The sequence below is a fragment of the Notolabrus celidotus genome, chromosome 13, assembly GCF_009762535.1.
Source record: "Notolabrus celidotus isolate fNotCel1 chromosome 13, fNotCel1.pri, whole genome shotgun sequence".
NCBI lineage: Eukaryota > Metazoa > Chordata > Actinopteri > Labriformes > Labridae > Notolabrus > Notolabrus celidotus.
Window position 1 is genome coordinate 3,865,822 of NC_048284.1, and position 20,872 is coordinate 3,886,693.

Here is a 20,872-nt window from a genome sequence, read left to right on the forward strand (position 1 = left end):
TAGAAACCTATCAGATCTGGTGCTGTGACGGATCGGAGGCAGACCGGATCTGGTGGAATTTGACAGTGACACACATCAAATCTTGACTGTAGCCTCTGTATATGGGGTGCCTCCTCTACCAACTGAGCTCAGACAGCTCCCTGCTTATGTTTTAACTTAACCATGAATTTAAATCTTCAGTTTAATGGCAATTTTTCCTCAAAGGAGGCTGATGTGAATTTGTTACCATGAAAGGATTACTAACCATGGAATCAGAGGGACTATTTTTTGGACTGTGTACATAATTCCTTGTTTTAAATCAATGAAATGATCTTGAAATCAACATTTAGTGTCACCTTGTTCATGTCTTTAGTCTGTGGTAGGTCAATAAGTGAGATGATGTATAGTGAAAGGGTGGTTATGCAAACCACAATCCCCTCACAGCAAAGTTCCACTGGATCTGTGTCCTGTCATCCATTCCATCACAGCACCGGATCTATTCTAGTAAATGTGTTAACTTCCACTGGATCCACTCCGTTGTGTTCCAGCTCCGTCACTGATCCGGCAGGTCAGAGCCCTCATAACTGTTTATATTCTTATTGTTATTTTGATGCTTTAACTTATTTTTACTAACATATATTTTATTGTTGTTGGTGCTCATTAGTCTCTACTTCAACATCTTAAAAAAAAAAAAAAGTAATATATAGTTTTTTTTGCCATTATTAGGGCCTGAGCACTGACACAGTGGCGGCGAGGACCTACTGAAACCCTACTGATTATTACGGCCAAATTCCAACAGATCCATATCGGATCAGATATGCAAGACTTCTATTTTTGCCGGATGCTGGAGCACGACGCATCAATCTCAACAGAGCAGATGGAGCAAGACAGGAAGTCAGGTTTCACCAAAACATCCGGTTAATTTTCAGAATAAAACGGTGTCAGCCCTTACGGCCAAATTCCACCGGATCCGTGTCCGGTCCGTCTCCGATCCGGCACAGCACCAGATCTGATAGGTTTCTTTTCTAGTCAATGTGTTAACTTCCACTGGATCCGCTCCGGATGCCTGATGCCCACACATCAATCTCAACGGAGCAGATGGAGCGGGACAGGAAGTCAGGTTTCACCAAAACAAAATGAAAACATCCGGTTAATTTTCAGAATAAAACACTCTGTGTTATCACCAGATCGTATTTCACTTTAACTACAACAACAAACCAAAGTCATGATGAGCGGAGCCAGGCCTGGAGTCATCAGGTCAGAGGTTTTCAGAGGACCAGGAAGACAACATGGATGAGGAGAGGAGGAGGAGGAGAATCCTTGAATCAGTAATTATAGCGGGAAAACCTCGGTCACATGACTCCAGCTGTCCGGAGAGCACGGAGCCGGACCGCAGTGGATCTGGTGGGTCAGTGTGAGCAAAACCCCAGTGCAGACGTCCTGCCACCTGTTCACTACACATCATCCCCAACTAGCTTCATGGTAACACTTCTGCTATCTTGTCATTTCAGCACTAACTGTGTCGACTGTATCTGTTTGGAGCTCCATTTCACACTGAAACTGAAATGAACGAAACCTCAGCCTGATGGTCTCAAAAGTGGGTCAGATTAATAATCTGGAGCCTGTTCAGAGACCGAATGCTGATGAAAGAGATTGTGGGATTACTTGAGTCTGAAGAAAAGAGGTGAAAGAGTGAAAGTGCAAACCCTGAAGCTCTGCAGCGAGTAAAACAATCCTCCGTCTGAGAGTTGAGCAAGGAGCCTGAGGAATAAGATAAGTACGACGAAGGATGATAAGCAAATCAATAAAGCGAATTGCTATCCGTGCACACTCACTGCTTCTATTTGTAGCTTTCTTTAGCAGGCGGGGGGAAGCTGGAGAGCTAAATTAGGTTATGTGAATGTGTTTGTGTAGCGGGGAAATGTGAAAACTTTATTACTCCCTGGATGTCGCCGCCACCGCCGCCGTCGCAGCCGCCGCCGCCTGCAAAGTGTGAACAGATAACGCCAGGCAATCTGAATGTACCTCTCATCCGCTCAGACACACATAAAGAAAGAGCGCACATACACAAATCATCCTTCTAATGCCTCCACTCACTATAATTGAGTTCTCTGCGCTTGCACTGCTGACAGAAATATAAACACCCCGCCGTCATAAAAGCCCTCCGTGAAGCTTTTAACACTTCATTTTCTCCTTTAAAACTTCCACTGTGGCGGGAAGAAAGAACGCTACGGCAAGAAGAAGCGGTCATTTCTGCAGTTTAAACGGAGGGATATGTGCACCAGCTGCTGTGTGTGTTTACATCCAGAGACTGATACATGAAAAGGAGGAGCATGTTTGTTTTCCAGTCAGTTGAGTTTACAGGAAAAATAATGAAGTCTGACGATTTCATAAGTGCACCGTGACTCAGAGGTGATGCTCTCCCTCCACACACTCATCCTCGTACACATTTGTACTCGGGGGCGCTGCCAGAAACACATCATAAGGACGCTGCCGCCTGACCTCCATTCTGCCTAAAGCATTAATACAATTACAGCGCCCCAGTCAAAGAGGGGGGATTTGGAATTGTGATGTATAGCTGATCCAAATCGACCTTGACTGCAAAAATGGAAGGATTAACGCGAGGAACATTTTCTTGGCACCTGGAGGAGCGTGCATGTTGTGTTTGTGCGTGCATATTTTGACATTATGAAGAGGAATCACAGAGCTGTCAGTATAGAGAGTCAGTATAGGAGCCGTCTGCTGTCAGCGAGAGTGAGTAATGACGCTGGTGACTCACTGCCAGACCAACCTTGAGTCTGACGACTCTTGATTGGATTAAAAATGTCGAGGATGGCTGCTCCTGAGGAGTTTCTTAACTAGCTCAGGAGATGACATAATTGCTGCGGCTCAGGGTTCATGTTCTTTGAAATTGCACAAAGTGTTCGGTGTGATAATGGGATGATCAGTCTCAAGTTTTCTGTTTTGCAGCAGCCGTTTTCCTCTGCGACTAAAAAGACGATCTTGGGAGGAAGCCACGCAACATGTCGAGTTATAACTCATCATTTTAGAACTTTCGGCTTTCTTACTGATAATCCAGTTGTGTGAGATGCTTGATTCTGATTGGTCAAAACCCCTAGACAATGGTTATTAACTTTCACCAGCATGTTTAGCAATATGATCAACGAGCGGAGCAGGTGAGAGAAACTTTAGGTCAGCGATCTCTACAAAGAAGCTTAAACCATGAGCGGTGGTGATGATAGCAGCAGGGTTCAAAGTTGTGACATTAGTTTATTTTTAAAGGTGTGTGAACCGCAGAGCTCAGAGAAGAAGGAGAGCTGAATGAGGACAGGTTCATGTTCAATCCACCACAACAGGCAGAGAGGAATCCATCACCATGGAACGCTAACTGATGAGGAATCACTGGGACTATTTTTAAAAAACTGTAAACATAAATCATTTTAAAATCAATGAAATCATCTTTTTTTGTGCCTTTATGATAGGACAGCTGAAGAGAGACAGGAAATGTGGGGAGTAGAGAGTGGGGGAAGACATGCAGGACATGTTCGTGGACGGGAGTCGAACCAGCAACCTCTGGGACGAGGACTATAGCATCTGTATGTGGGGCGCTTAGACCGCTAGGCCACCAGCGCCCCAATAAAATAATTTTGAATCAATGATTTTGACAACAGGGCTGCACGGTGGTGCAGTGGGTAGCGCTGTTGCCTCACAGCTAGAAGGTTCCTGGTTCAAATCCCCGGCCGGGTGGGTGCCTTTCTGTGTGGAGTTTGCATGTTCTCCCCGTGCATGCGTGGGTTCTTTCCGGGTTCTCCGGCTTCCTCCCACAATCCAAAAACATGCTCAGGTTGATTGATCACTCTAAATTGCCCGTAGGTGTGAGTGTGTGCATGAATGGTTGTCTGTCTCTCTGTGTTAGCCCTTTGATAGGTTGGCGACCTGTCCAGGGTGTACCCTGCCTTCCGCCCGAAGCCAGCTGGGATAGGCTCCAGCCCCCCCGTGACCCCTAACGGGATAAGCGGTCAAGATAATGGATGAATGGATGGATTTTGACAACATGTTTGCATTTTAAGTTAGTAGACTGGTAATAAGCAGGATAATGTATGGTTAGCACCCCTGACAGAACCCCTTCAGGGTGGACAAGACACCTCCGCTTCGCATCTGCGTCTTTTCCCACCTTGTCAGGATTCTATTTCCCATAACTACCTGATGACAGTACGTCATCACTTACATATTACACGGCTTTAATAAGTCATTTTGAGTTCTTCATAACAACGGTCTTCTTGAGAGCAGTGGAGCGGAGTGGATCCAGTGGAAGTTAACACATTGACAGAGGCTATAGTCCTCGTTGCAGAGGTCGCTGGTTCGACTCCCGGCCGCTTCCATGTCCTGCATGTCTCCCCCCCTCTCTCTGCTCCCCACATTTCCTGTCTCTCTTCAGCTGTCCTATCATAAAGGCACAAAAGCCCCAAAAATACAACTTAAAAAACAAAACAAAACATTGACTAGAATAGAATCAGATCCAGTGCCATGATGGATCAGAGACGGACTGGAGACGGATCTGGAGGAATTTGGCCCTAATCTCCCTCTTGACATGTCCCCTGGAGGATGTCTTACAAACTGCATGTCACTGATCTCTCTCAGAGACGGTGTCCTATCCACACCCTGCCGACACTTTATGTCACATTTGAGCGTAAAAAACAAATCAGAGTTTATCCATCAGGTGACTTCTTCTGTTACTGACATCACTGCATGACATCCCTAGTTATAACATCTGAGTAAGCTTATTTTAGGAAGGCTACTGAGCTCTAAAATCCTGCAACAATCAATTCATTGTGTCAAATTATTCATGTATGACACAGGTAGGGAGATAATTTGAAGTAAGTGGGTTGTGATTGTGGAGGAACTCCTGCAGGGTGAGACCAACTGGTGGCGTTACCATTCAGCCACTCACTGTATTACACAACTGTTATCTAGGAAGGGGCTTAAAGTTCAAAATGAGTGTTTGATACTGTTACAAGACAAAATAGGAAAGGGCTAAATTCCTATTGTGCATGATATTTCACTCTGACGGTAAGATAAGAATAAGCTGAACGCAATCATTTGCATTAGCGAGCTTTTCAAATATCTTGTTTGACTTTGCCCTGCTGATTCTCACTGTTGTCTTCTCAGTGACTCACTTATTAGCATGTGATGTAATTATAATGACTTCTCAGATAACCTTTATTTAAACCACTTAATTAGGAGGATATTAAAACAGAGTTTGAGCTTCTCACCCTGAGTGTAACCTCAGAGGAAAACAGTGAACAGTCTCAAGTTTCTGCAGCTGCACTGATGAAAACAAGCGTGACGGTGACAAATGAAGGTAAATAAATCTTCTCTTTAGGAGTCGGGGAGATTCTGATGAATGTTTCTGTTGTAATACGTCAGATAAATGTCTGCAGAGTTGATTAAACCTGAGTTTGTATCCAGGAGCTGTCCATGGTGCTGACTCTGTACAGTCATCCACAACACACTGCTGCCTGACTGAAGCAATGCACCATTAATCTGATGGCTCACACTCATCATCAGTACTTCTGTTGGCATGATTCGCCAATGTAGAGATTTGTGATTGAACTTTTAATGGGTAGTGACAAAAAACTTTTGGCAGATGGGAGCATTGGACTTGACAAGCGCTTCTCAATTTGGACCGGCGGGTATATAGGCCTTTATTTTTCTTATTGCAGACGCATTCATTAGGCAGACATGCTGGCTGGAATGAGAGATAGATAGATGACATTGCATAAAAGCCAATGCCAATTTCTGCACAGTCTCATTGATTGAGATGCAAAGACACAGAGCAACGTTCAAGCTAAAATCAGGGATGAGTGTAAACATTGCAGGATTTGATTATTCTCTTTCTTCTTCTGTGAAATCTGCTTTGGATCCCACTGTTTGCAAATACACACTATGCATGGGCTTTTACATTCCACGTACCTTCAGGTCTCTCTGCCTGGTGTGCTCCATGTCCTGCATGGCGCAGCAGTGGACCTCCTGCAGTCGCTGCTGTCGCCTCTGGTGCTCCGTCTGCAGCTCGTCCAGCTGCATCCTCAGGTGCTCCCTCTCCTGGCTGAACTGGTGCTGCAGCTGCTGCAGCGACGACTGCGACTGGGACAGCTGCATCTCCAGACTCTGCTTCAACAGGGAGATCTAGAGAGGAGGGACACAATGAAATATCAGACTTGAACAAGTTGCTGGGCCGACACCTTTTGCCAGTAAGACGAGAAACAAAGCTACGGCTGCCTCCAAAGAGCAGCGATGTTGTTCTGCAGCAGAATAACAAAGGACGCCAAGGAGGGTGGGAATCTGTGAGGCTTCAGGCAAATGCTGTCGTATAATTCATTGAAGCCTGAAGCAATAGGTTCCCAAGTTTGTTAAAAAAATGCTCACAGCTCACTGCAGCACACAGACTTAGCTTCTGTTTCAGTGGATACATGTAGAAGAAGACTACTTTAGATATCAAATATTTTGTAGAACTAGAAGTACAACCTTGAGCAACCTGCTTTCTGTCCCAACATTCAATATAAAGCACACTGATAAAGCTGCCTTTAAAGGTGACATATCATGCAAAATCGACTTTTTAATGGTTCTCTACCTGAAATATGTTTCCCTGTCTACAAACCCCCCGAGAATGAAAAAAATCCATTCTGCCCCTGTTCTGATTTCTCCACCTTTCTGTAAATGTGTGTGAAACGAGCCGTTTCAGACTTCCGTGTTTTTGTTACGTAACAACAATATCCGGTCTGTCACGGAGTCAGAGCTCGGAGCTTGTTCAGCCCATAGACTGTATAAAATAATACTGAATCCCCTCCTCCGTTTTTCATTACCTGCACACATGTGTGCTAACAAGGAGCTTAGGAGGGAGGCATGCTAGTTGTAGGCTGTCTTAATAAACACAAAGGTTGGTTTGACTCCCCACGTCTGCAGATTTGAAGATCTAGTGGATGATTTTTATTTATCATGGATAAGTGCTAGCGCTAGTTAGCATAGCCACATAGCTACATGTTCATAGCTGTAGCTGTAGCTGTAGCTGTGTACCAAGACGCACGTCTACATACTGACAAATAAAACAACAAGAAACACTAAATCTGTGACCAATCCTTCAGAAAAGGTCCCGCTGCCTTTCTGGTAGAGGTCGGTTTTACTCCCCTCGTCTGCAGATTTGAAGATCTAGTGGATGATTTTTATTTGTCATGGATAAGTGCTAGCGCTAATTAGCATAGCCACATAGCTACATGTTCATAGCTGTAGCTGTAGCTCTGTACCAAGACACACGTCAACATACTGATAAATAAAACAACAAGAAACACTAAATCTGTGACCAATCCTTCAGAAAGGTCCTGCTACAGGCGCCTCTCCGTCAGGATCAGATTCTGGATCAGATTCAGAGGGTTGAAGTAACGTGATCCCTGAGCAGCCGTGTATATTCAGCCAACATGTAAACATTAGATCAACGTGCTGGAGAGCCGAGGCACATCCCTTTCCTGAGGGGGCGTGGTCAGAGAGAAAACAGAGTGTTCTGAGGAGGACTGAAGAAGAGGGTTTTTCAGGCAGACCAAAATCTGATTTCAAAGTGTTTTTTTGAGCATAAACTTTAAAGACATGTTTTGGGGACCTCTTAGACCAATATATATTGATGAAAAAAGCGTGATATATCACCTTTAAAACATTGACATTTCATCATCATTAACTGGTGCACATGTTAGCAAACCATGTTCCTGTTTACACAAACTGCAGGTGTTACGCAACATTAATATTCATAAATATGCTCCTATGAATTCTAAATCAATGCGGTCTCTCCTTCTAGTTTTGGTTTTGTCTGAGAGAATCCCTGAAGGAAACCTCGGACTCCTTTTCTCTGTGTTCGACATCCAGTTTCTGAAAGTGTCTGATTTGATGGAGGTTTTGGAGAGTGGGTTTGTCTGAGCCTATTAACCAAAAAACATCTGTCCTCTTCTGTCGGAAACAAAACCAATGAGAGAGAGAAAAAAAAAGAGCTGAAACAAAATGTTTTTGGCTGGAACATAAAAACAAAACGATAACAAACAGCAGCTCTCACATTATGCAGTCGTTTTTCCATCGTTAACATAAAAGTGTTTTTTAAATGTGTCTTTAACTCTCCATTTATCTCGCTGTAGGTATCGTGACTCTGCTGGAGAACAGCAAAAACAAAAGCTTCTGCTGATGTCTGAGCTAGAGGTTGAAGAGATGCTGACCTCAGTATTTAAAGATGGTTATGTCGAATTTAAAAGTTCATGGATCACAAAGTAAGTCGACGATGATCAATGATTGTTGTCTCAGCGCTCTCAGTTGAAAACAGTTCAACTTTTGGAGCGCCGCCGTGTTCATCAATGTCACTTCCTGATCACGGACCAATCAGATTCAAGAAGGGGCGGGACTTCTGACACCAGCTTTGTCAACAGCAGTGGCGGAGCTCCATGTGGAAGAGAAAGTTATTCATTTCGAGCTGATAGTAACATAGTAATGCTCTACACATTTATATTATTCATTTAGCATGATGTACAAAGTGGTTCAGAAGTCCAGAAAGCCTCTTTGGGTAACCACAGAAACTGGAGGCTTTTGTTTGGCAGCGAGCAGAAAACATCTGTGTCTCACACCGAGTTCAAGGTTGGAGCCGTCATTAAGTTACAGGACCTCTGGCAGCTTAGGAATTGTTCTGCAGACTGTGCTTGATGGCATATTACAGAACTCTGCAACCTTTGGGCACAAACACTGCGTACCTAGGAATGTGTCCAAAACGTTTAAAGCTATAGGGAGCAGGTGGGTGATTGTAAGGCTTTAATTTCCTGCAGTGAAGAAACAAGACCTCTCTACTTTTTAGGCTTCACACTTTCCTTTTTGATAAAGCTAATGGAGCTGGCTCAGGCTTGGACCAGCCCTTAGTTATGCTGCTATAGGCTGATACACTGAGCTCCTGTCTTTCCCTCTCTCTCTCTGTCTGTATGCAAACATGTCATATGAATGCATGATACCAGCTTTATATCTCGTAGGTTCCTGTCCCATGGCATGGGTCGCATATGCTGCCATCCAGACAATGGCTTCTTCAGGAAGACCTTACATATTTCAGCAAGAATATGCAACAACTTTATTCTGCACGTAATACAACAGCATGGCTCAGTAGTAGAGGAGTCCTGGTGCTAAACAAGCCTTCCTACACTCCTGACTTGTCACCCATTGAAAACATATGACACATCATGAAACTGTGGAAATCTCTGCCTCTGGACATTAAAACAGCAAGCTCTCTGGGTGTTTTTAAAAGTTAACTTTGACCTTTTTAATAAGGCTTTTAAATTGAAGTATTTTCTTTAAAGCCCTGGGCCGCATTATTACCATTATGACCATTATGACCATTGTTTGAGCATCCTTACATTTTTTTATTTCATTCTATCTTACTTATGTTATATTATTTTAATTTTCTTTTTTGGGGGGATATTTACCTGAATTTATTTAATTGATTTTATTTCATTTTTCTGAGATATATCTGATTTGATTTGATTGATTTTATTGTAACAATATTATTCATTTTTTTCTAATATTTATCTGATTTATTTTTATTTATCTGATATTTATCATATTTTATTTTATTGTAATTATTTAATTTTGTTTTCTGACTTCATTTTATTGTTTTTAATTTTTCAGATATTTATCATATTTTATTTTATTGATTTTATTGTAATATTTTGTTTTATTTCAAAGTTTTTTATATTACTTTCCTCTGTCTTGTTTTACCCTTATATTATTTTACATACTGTTACTTTCTGTCTCTCTAGTGTTGTTTTTTTGTGAAGCACTTTGGGCTGAATGCTTGAATGTATGAAAGTTGCTTTATAAATTAAAACGAGTTGAGTTGAATTGAGTTGAGAAAGCAGGACAGAACAACACTTCACTTTTAAAACTCCAGAAACGGGTCTCCTGTGTTCCCAAATGTTTACAAGTTGAGTTTTGTTATAAGAAGAGGTGATGCAACAACGGTAAAAAAAAAGCCCTTGTACCAATTATTTTGAAATATTTTGCTAGCATCAAATTTAACTTAAGATATATAGATGTTCGTTGTGTGTGGTGCTGTTTCTTTTTCAAAGACAGCAGCAGGTTTGTGAGAACGAGTGAAATCATGTGTATAAAGTTTTATCAGAGCATCCCTGTCACTGACACAATAATCTGTCAGAGCACAGAAAGAGTCTGCACCCCTCTTGAGTTTGCAAAGTGCTCGCTCTCTGTCAGCGTGTGTCTATCACCACGCTGACCGCTCCTATGACTTGACATTAGAGTAAATAAAAACGGTTGTGAGGCGTGAAGCGGACGCGTTTATCCCCGGTCTGGATCTGATGGACGGCGGGGGGGGAACGGCATCAGTCAGCGTTGACTCGCTGTGGCGAGCAGAGATGAACATAAATAAAGTCATCGCCAAGGTTTGTGTGCGTGTGCGAGGACCACGGGAGAGCTTAGTCACGCTACATTACTATTACTGGGCGGTCATTAGCGCCGGCGCCCTGCTCACAAGTGTATTCAACAGCAGCATGAACTAATGTACGTGTGAGTGAGTTTGTTCACCAGGCGAGGACACAGGATCAGTCAGACAGAGGGGTCTTGGAGGTAACTAAAGCTGCGGCGGGATGCAGTTGCTCTTATTGCTTTTCTCATCAGCTCTCTCCCTCCCTATTGATTTTTTTTTTTACTGCTGGTATAATTACAGCCATCGCACTACAAGGCATCTGGTGTGTTGTGTTGAGAGATCCGCAGCCCGAGCTGAAGATTAAAGCCATCTTTAACCAGTAAATGGGGTACTTACGCTTAAGGTCCTCTACATCAAGAACTAATGATTACCTCTCTCTGCTGCTTCTTCTTCTTCTTGGCCTGTTCATTTTCATCATCTACATTACTTCTTCTCTTTTTCTTTTAAGACTTTCTTAAAGGGCCTTTAATTCAAGAAATGCTTCATCATGGTGTGATTAGAGTCCTCCCTTACCAAGAAGGAGTAAGCTCAGGGCTTATGGAGTAAATAAACATGCACAAACATTCAGTCCATGCACACGGATCGATCGTGGACAGCTTGTACCTGTTCCAGCAGGTCCTCCACTTTCCTCTGCCAGCTCTCTCTGGCATTGTTCAGCTCCTGCTCTTTGCTCTGTGTCAGCTGGGCCAGCGCCGTGGCTTTGTCCTCCTCGTGGTTCTCCTTCAGCTCCTCGCGTAGCTTCTTACACTCCTGCCTAAAAGACACAAAGGATGCAGAGACATTGGGGTTATTTTTGGGACAGTTACTTGGCTAGTGCTAGGAATCTGTTAACCAAAACCAAGCGGTCTGAAAACTTTCCTAAAAGTCACACGCAATGAAAGGAAAGGTCACATAAGCAATCAATGAAACAGTATTAACATGTATCAGTGTTGAAATATTCAAATCCTCCATTAAACCAGTCCTCAATGAGAACTTGTGCATGCCGAGGTGAAGCGGTTTGAGACTTTTGACTTGTTTCATTCAGGAAAAGGGAGAGTTGATCTTGAGAGTCTGTCTTAAATAATTCCACATGTTTGGAGCGCTAAAGCTGGAGGCGGGTTTTCAAAGTTCAGAGAGAACCTGCAGGACTTGAAACATTGGAGAGATAGTAGAGCAAGTTCAGCGCTCCAGTTCTGCAAAGATGTGTTATAAGATGGTGAAGGTCCAGAGAGAAAGTTGCAGGTCTTAGAAGAAGAAGTAGAAGAAGTAGAAGAAGTAGAAGAAGATGAAGAAGAAGAAGAAGGAAGGTTTTTTGTTTGCATCAGTGTAAGTTGTAACATTTGTTGGCTATTGAGTCAGCACAGCTTGATCGCTTGAAGTTGAATGCATCATTGTGGGGAAAACAACTCTGCAATCAGGTCAACATTATAAATAAATCTGACATTGTTAATCAGAAGTGGAAAAAACTCCAGTTCCTTCAGCGTCCACTAAAGACTGTCTCCAAAAACTGAGGAGACTCCATCAGAGCCGAGGGGTGTGAAGGAACATGTATTTGTACCAGATTGTGGATTGTGAAACAGTATTAACATGTGTCAGTGTTGAAATAGTCAAATTCTCCATTACACCAGTCGTCAGTGAGAACTCATGCATGCTGAGGTGAAGCAGTTTGAGACCTTCGACTTGTTTCGTTCAGGAAAAGCGAGAGTTGATCTTGAGAGTCTGTTGTAAATAATTCCACATGTTTGAAGCGCAAAAGCCAAGGTTATGATCTCAACTCCACCTCTGTGCTGCTTCTACATTAGCTGAAAGTTAGTGAAGTTGGCGACCGCCATCTTTAGGCTTCATAACACCTCTTCAGAAACCAACGTGTGACGTCCATAGACTGTATAATAAATGGACGTAGCATCTGTGATGTCACCCATATGTTTCTGAAACGCTGTTTTGAAGCCAATCGGCGGCGGCAGCCATATTGGAAATGCTGAAGTCAACCTAACATCGTCCAAGCTAGTGTGAGGTAAAGCGGTGGGCCTTTAGCCTCTTTGCTAACAGCTACGTTATGAAAAAGTTCAACCCCCGTACAGTGTGGGCCGACTGAGGAATGAGCTATTCAGACTAAACTCATATTTTGAACCAGGCTGTAAACACGTTTATTTCTGCTGTAAAGATCGGCTTTTTTGAATGGGTGTGTATGTGGTTTCTGGTACTTCCAGAACCAGCCTCAAGTGGACACTCCAGGAACTGCAGCCGGAGGTTGCTGCTTGCTCTTTATACAAAATGAGGCATGAAAAGCTAGAAAGTTGAACAAATACATGAGCGATAGAAGTTGGAAGCATGTTTTGAACTAGGCTGTAAACATGTTTATTTCTGCTTAAGAAATAGACATTTAACATGGGCTCCAATGGGGAATCCTTGGCTTTTGGACACAGCCTCAAGTGGACACTCGAGGAACTGCACTGCACTGTGCACAAAAAATTCACCCTCATACAGTGTGTGCCGATGGAGAAATGTGCTATTCAGACTTTTTTGTACCAGGCTGTAAACATGTTTATTTATGCTGTAAAGATCGGCTTTGTTGAATGGGTGTGCATGTGGTTTCTGGTACTTCCAGAACCAGCCTCAAGTGGACACTCCAGGAACTGCAGCCGGAGGTTGCTGCTTGCTCTTTATACAAAATGAGGCATGAAAAGCTAGAAAGTTGAACAAATACATGAGCGATAGAAGTTGGAAGCATGTTTTGAACCAGGCTGTAAACATGTTTATTTCTGCTGTAGAAATATACATTTAACATGGGCTCCAATGGGGAATCCTTGGCTTTTGGACACAGCCTCAAGTGGACACTCGAGGAACTGCACTGCACTGTGCACAAAAAATCCCCCCCCCATACAGTGTGTACCGATGGAGAAATGTGCTATTCAGACTTTTTTGTACCAGGCTGTAAACATGTTTATTTATGCTGTAAAGATCGGCATTTTTGAATGGGTGTGTATGTGGTTCCTGGTGCTTTTGGAGTCAGCCTCAAGTGGACACTCAAGGAACTGCAGTTTGTAACACTTCCACATTGGCTTCACATTCTGCTGTTCTTCCCTGAAGCCGAATAAAAGACTCAAACCCACCACCCACACTTCCTCCATCACGCCTTTTTTAAAGTCGTACTCTTGTTTTTTTAAAAACTTTCGAAAATCTTCTCAAACTTTCAGCTTCTTCTTGTGACTGAATTCACATAAAGTGATGTTAAGACCTGGAGGATGACCTATTTTAATAAAGTTTGTAATCTCTGCAGGTTTACTTTTGCACTTTGCAAAGAGAGGGAGGGATCAAACCTCTGGCTGCCTGGTGGATCAGAACCAGTCTGAAAGGTTACGGGAGGCGTGCTGCAGTTAAAAAGACTCATAGGATTCAGAGTTAACAAGCTTACCTCCAAACACTCAGTGTGTGTGCGTCTTTGGGAGCCTTTGTGTACTCGTTTTGTTGCCTGTTTGTGTTGACACGACTTTTTATTGTTGCTCACAAGCAAAGCACAACAAAAAAAAAAGCTGGTCAAAGAGGAGGGAGCTTAAAGTCTGCAGCTTCACAGGGCTCCATTTTCACTTCATGGGAACAATAAATGCTCCTTTCTCAGTCCTCAACGCTGCATCTATTGAGTGACCATCACTCTTCACACTGCTGCTGACAGCCCTTTGTGTGCATGTGTGTGTGTTTACTGCGTGCATATGTGTGTGTGTGCGGCCAATGTAATAGCTGTGTGGGAGTTGAAATGGCAGCTGTTAAATGGAGTACCGAGGAAACACATTTTTCTGTCACTTGAGAGCCAGAAAGTGTCAGACTGAAGGCTCTCGCTCTCACACGCACACACACACAGAAAAGGACACACACACATACACATACACACTCACCAGACAGTCACGTTGATCACGCGGTGGGCTTGACACGTGTCATCATTCAAACCTTTCTTCCATATGAAGCATGACGTCATGGTTGTATGCGTTTTCTGTCTTTCTTTCTTGCACATGCATCCAAGCACACACTCACTCACACACACACATGCAAAGGCCTTGGGCTTCAGGGAGCGGTGGTCTGCCTAATAAGCGCTGTTCTATAGCATCTGCTGGGCAGGGAGGGAGAGGAGGGCAGAGGGAGGAAGGTAAAGAAAAGGAAAGGAGGATGAATGAACGGAGGTTGAAGGAACTGTCAGAGAGGGAAGAAGTATCCTGATAAAATGTGGGATAATTGGATTCCTCTGCCTGCGCTTAGAGATATGAAGCACGCACACACACACAACTTAAATATGCATGTGTGTGTGTGTGTGCATATAGACTTGAGTATGCTGAGTTTCCTTCTAACCATGTGTATTCCTCATCCACCATATGTCAGCGTTTATACGAACACACTTTATTTTTATACCATAGTTTTCCATATTTCATTTTATGATATGTTCTAGATTCACGTTTTCCCCTTTCAAAATCCCAGACTCAAATTTTGAAATGTTTTTTTATTTTTATTTATGTATTCTTATTTCTAATATTTAATTCTTATGTATTTATTTTTGTGTATTTATTCTTATTTATTTATTTTGTATTTATTTATTCTTACTTATCTATTTGTATGTATTTATTCGTATTTATTTATTTAAATTTAAAATATTTACTTTATTAAACTACTTAATTTGAATTTATTGAATTTATCCTTTTCTATTTCCTCTGATGTGATGTTGTCTTCGTCTTAAAACCATGATCATGCTTTTTTTAACCTCTATTAAAATGATTTATTGCTCTACTTTTTTATCACTTTATTCTGTTTAATTTGCATTTATTCTTGTTATTTTATGTTCAATTGTTTATTGGTTGTTTTTCAGTGGCTTTGATATTGCAAAACATAGCACAAGTTATCATTCAGGCATACAGTATCATTAACCCCAGAGATACTGGCTGTTAAAACTGGAACATAATTATTGAAATTTAAAAAATGATAGAAATTAGAAAATAGAATCCACTGCATGTTTGTCTCTGTGATGTGGTTGGAAAACTCTTGATATCCACCAACTTATTCTCAAACAGACAAAACCGTTCCTCACTTTCAGGCTATATATCAGCGCCTCAGGAAGCATCATACACAAATCAACACAAAACAACCGGATCTAAAAAAATCTATCCTAAATAATACAAATTAATAAAAATATCCTACAAAAAAAATTCAACAAGTTAAAACATTAAAACCCAGCTTTGAAAATGTCTTGGATCAAATTGACCTTTTTAAATGTCTATTTTAGGTGATATATACGTTCCAAACCAGCTAAATGCAGCATAAAAATCTGGGCAGCATGTGACAGAAGAGTTGTTGTGCTGATTTATCAACATCACTTAATAAAAATAAAAAGTTTCAAAATATTAAATAAAATAAACAAAAATGTAAGTCATATAAAACTATTGTATTTATATTTAGGGCTTTCCAATGTACATTAAAAAAGTTTTAACATTAATTTAAATGAGAAAATAGTGAGTTATCCTCATCGAACCATGATCTGAGAATTAAAGAACACCAATGGACTAAATCTTGATTTAAATAGTTAGTAACAGAGTGAAAAATTAGATTTAAAGGTGACATATCATGCAAAATTGACTTTTTAATGGTTCTCTACCTGAAATATGTGTCCCTGTCTACAAACCCCCCAGAATGAAAAAAATCCATTCTGCCCCTGTTCTGATTTCTACACCTTTCTGTAAATGTGTGCTGAAACCAGCCGTTTCAGACTTCAGTGTTTTTGTTACGTCACAACAATATCCGGTCTGTCACGGAGTCAGAGCTCGGAGCTTGTTCAGCCCATAGACTGTATAAAATAATACTGAATCCCTCCTCCGTTTTTCATTACCTGCACAAATGTGTGCTAACAAGGAGCTTAGGAAGGAGGCATGCTAGTTGTAGGCTGTCTTAATAAACACAAAGGTCGGTTTTACTCCCCACGTCTGCAGATTTGAAGATCTAGTGGATGATTCTTATTTATCATTGATAAGTGCTAGCGCTAGTTAGCATAGCCACATAGCTACATGTCGTAGCTGTAGCTGTAGCTGTAGCTGTAGCTGTAGCTGTAGCTGTAGCTGTAGCTGTAGCTGTAGCTGTAGCTGTAGCTGTAGCTGTGTACCAAGACACACGTCTACATACTGACAAATAAAACAACAAGAAACACAGAATCTGTGACCAATCCTTCAGAAAGGTCCTGCTGCCTTTCTGGCAGAGGTCGGTTTTACTCCCCACGTCTGCAGATTTGAAGATCTAGTGGATGATTTTTATTTATCATGGATAAGTGCTAGCGCTAGTTAGCATAGCCACATAGCTACATGTTCGTAGCTGTGTACCAAGACACACGTCGACATACTGATAAATAAAACAACAAGAAACACTAAATCTGTGATCAATGGTTCAGAAAGGTCCTGCTACAGGCGCCTCTCCGTCAGGATCAGATTCTGGATCAGATTCAGAGGGTTGAAGTAACGTGATCTCTGAGCAGCCGTGTATATTCAGCCAACATGTAAACATTAGATCAACGTGCTGGACAACCGAGGGCACATCCACTTCCTGAGGGGGCGTGGTCAGAGAGAAAACAGAGTGTTCTGAGGAGGACTGAAGAAGAGGGCTTTTCAGGCAGACCAAAATCTGATTTCAAAGTGTTTTTTTGAGCATAAACTTTAAAGACATGTTTTGGGGACCTCTTAGACCAATATATATTGATGAAAAAAGCGTGATATGTCACCTTTAAAAAAAAAAATATTGTGATTTTTTGAGGTTCTGGCACTTTTGGATAATTGAATGTGCCCCGGGTCAAAATGACCCAGGAACATTATTGCTGTTCCAGAGAAACGAACATAACAGGAGGGTTAAATGTTCTCAAAAATAACTTTGTGTACAAGATTTCCAGTTTCCTCCTTGTAACTGTGCTTCAATAATATTTGGGGATATTACAGCATTTTCCATGTTTGAGAATATCTCTGTCTTCATGGTCTGAGTTTGTGCTCCGACCCTGTTGTCATATTTCATTTTCACAGTTAATGAAAAACCAAAGCTTCACCAGGAGGATCAAGTTTTCTCTCTAAAACAATCAAACAAACACGAATCAGAAAAACATCCAGACCCAAAGAGAGATCAAACCCGTCCTGTGATTTCTTCTTCATGAGGGTTCAACGTGTCCCAATGACAGCTCTGACTAACAGACAGGATTAGAGGCGCTGTACGTGGTAATGAGATGAATTAAATATACCTTGTCAATGTCATATCCTCATATCCCAGTTTACACACCTATTCAAGAACCACGGTAAACAAACCTGCTGCAGACTGCTCATGAATAAACCAATGCTGAATCTGAGTGAAGACGCAGCCTGCACGAGGAGGGGAAGCTGATGTCTCACCTTCAGTGCAGCTGCTCTCCTACCTGAATCTCAACACCCAACACTGCTCACAATATAAACTCCTTCTTATAAAACCCTCTCAGTCTACAGCAAGCTAACACAAGAACTACCATGATAACGCTTTATAATGTCTCAAATCTAAGCAGACGTGGTAATGAGACATTAGATGAGACATCTTGCTCACCCTGTAGGGCTTCTAATCTGCTATAACAACCTGCTCACTATACATTACCCTTTAAATTATGATGTTAAGCAGATAGTGCTTGTTTGTCATATTCGTTAAGCTGATGCTAAAAACAACTTATCATGATGATGTTAAGAGGAAAAGTCTAACAATGATTTTTCTTGTTTAATTTGCTCATTAACAGTCAATTTTAGTTGATGCCTGGGTTTCCCCTACGTGCTTTGGCTTTCACCCACAGTCCAAAGGCATGCTAGGTTAGGTTGGAGACTGGTGTCAGCCCAAATTCCACCGAATCATTGTCCGGTCTGTCTCCGATCTGGCACAGCACCAGATCTGATAGGTGTCTATTCTAGTCAATGTGTTAACTTCCACTGGATCCACTGCCGGATGCCGAAGCATCGATCTCAACAGAGCAGATGGAGCGGGACAGGAAGTCAGGTTTCACCAAAACAAACACTCTGTGTTATCACCAGATCGTATTTCACTTAACTACAACAACAAACCGTCATGATGAGCGGAGCCAGGCCTGGAGTCAACAGGTCAGAGGTTTTCAGAGGACCAGGAAGACAACATGGATGAGGAGAGGAGGAGGAGGAGAATCCTTGATTCAGTGATTACCACGGGAAAACCTCGGTCACATGACTCCAGCTGTCCGGGGGTCCTGTTCCATGCTGTGTTCTGAAAATGCAACTAGTGGGTGTTGACGGATGAGGGGGCACGGAGCCGGACTGCAGCGGATCGGAGGCGGATCAGAGACAGAGTAAGTGACTTCCTCATCGCTTCAACTCCTGGCCACGACACTTTGCTGTATGTCATCCCCTACTCTCTACTCCCCACATTTCCGGTCTCTCTTCAGTTGTCCTATCTCAGGTGATAGTAACTCACCCAACAAAAGTTAGACCTGGTCTCCACATGTTCTAAATCTCCACCCAATCAAGCATCTGTGGGATGTGATGGACAACCAAGTCTAATGCAAGGAGTTCCCGGGTGGATGTTGACGGATGAGAGAGCATGTATCCAGACCGCAGCGGATCGGAGACGGACCGGACACTGATCTAGTGGAAGTCCCGGTTTAGCTGTACATGCTCCCATTCCAGGGTGCGCTCTGCCTCTCGATCAATGGCAGCCAAGATTGGCTCCATCCACCCGTGACCCCAAATGGAATAAGCAGTATTGATAACTGAGGAAACTTTACCAAACTTCTTGCCTGTCAATCCAGGAATTCAGATATTTCAGTGATGATCAAAGAGGTTGACTAAACAACCAGCCGTCACTTTAAAACCCTTTGTTTCCAGAAGCAGTCCATCAGCCTGCGGTGACTGACGGGATCAAGTCACAAAAAGAAACAGGCCCCTAACATCCTCACATGCTCCAGGACGCCGGGGTCAGGGTGGCGTGTTACTGTCTGCACTTTTGTTCTTCCAATCCGCTGAACCTTCTCTGTTCGTTTGGTAAGCCTGAGAGCTTTCTGCCTGATTATACTATCACAGAGACACCGTCTGTTTCCACTGTGGAAGCAGGGATTAAAGCCTGCCTCCTTAATTCAGACGGCTCACTAACCACAGTGTGCTCACCCCAACCGCCAAATGAATAGATGTTCTCCTGAGAATAAAGAGCTCTGCGTGGAAAGACAATAGGAAGGTGAGTGAAAGGTAATGAAGAGGAGGCAGGGAGGAGGGTGACAGACAGAGAGACAGACAGACAGACGGGAGCTCTGTTTGAATACGCTGCTTCTTGTGTAATCTCTTCTGTTCCTCCAGTATGTGGGCCCCTCCGCTTTCAAGATCAAGTCTTATTATGACTCCGAGTTTCATTTGTGATTTAACCAAATTAGCCACAGCCGTCTTGTCAGCAATCAGACAGAAAATTAGAACAAGCCCTCTCCAATCTGCGTTTGCTGCTGCCGTTTTAGTCATTCATTTCACACTATCGTTCCCATCACTGCGTGTTAATGCGTTTCCTTTCTCTGTTTGTTTTTGTCACTATCTGTTCCAGACGCTGACAAAATATCCAACGTTACAGGCCTGCCTGCGAGCCTTTCTTCTTCTTCTTCTTCTTCTACAGCTTGAAACTGTAGAAATAAGAAATGCACTGCAGCTGAAATCAGCTTTACATGATTAGTGAAGTATGTCCCTGTTAGGAGGAAGACGTGTTCATAAATATTTGGGTGAAGAAGAAGAAGAAAAAAAAAACTGTGTACGTCAAGGGAGGTATAAAAAGAAATACAAAGTGCCTGGAGAGAGACTGCTGACAGATTTAGGTTGTGATGATTCCCCTGATAGGAGGAAAAGGACGCTTGAGGTTCCTAAACTGCTTCATGGTATTTTAACATCACTTCTTTCATAATTTGATGTTGGACTTGACACTTATTGGCCTTCTATTTTCGTCTCAGAATCTCTCCTCAGGGACTCAGAGAGGAGAGGATCAGGGGGGGCTACGAAACAACAGCGGTATGTACGTACTTAATGTATGTACATATGTATGTATGCATGTATGTATGTAACGTTGTTGACTCTGGAGGCAGAGAACGACTGCTCACACTCCAGCAGCATCCGAGGAATATAAAGAGTTACAGAGTGCTGTGTTCACTGCGGCTGAAGTCAGGTTTACGGCACCCGGCAGGCATCCAGCACGGCTTATGTTTCTAGTAATCCAGATGTAGTTAGTGGTACCTGTGAAGCAGCTGTTGTGAACATTTGAAGGAGCTTTATGGACGAATCAGGACAGTCCCCAACGGGCTGGTCTGGTTTTAGAGAGGTGTAGCTTTTGGAGAATGAGGAATAGTTCACTTAAGTGTTTGTTTGTTCAGTGTTTCTTTATTTT

The 20,872-nt window shown here is 42.5% G+C and overlaps 1 protein-coding gene across 2 annotated transcripts in view; it reads right to left on the reverse strand.

Annotated features, from left to right (window-relative positions):
* Nucleotides 1-20,872, reverse strand: part of fam184a (family with sequence similarity 184 member A) — a 296,890-nt gene that overhangs the window by 78,246 nt on the left and 197,772 nt on the right. For both annotated transcript variants that reach the window (XM_034699996.1, XM_034699997.1), the window contains exons 13-14: nt 11,093-11,243; nt 5,953-6,165 (exon numbers count right to left, since the gene is read on the reverse strand). In XM_034699996.1, coding sequence (XP_034555887.1) covers nt 5,953-6,165; nt 11,093-11,243 — 364 coding nt within the window. The remainder of the gene's footprint in view (nt 1-5,952; nt 6,166-11,092; nt 11,244-20,872) is intronic.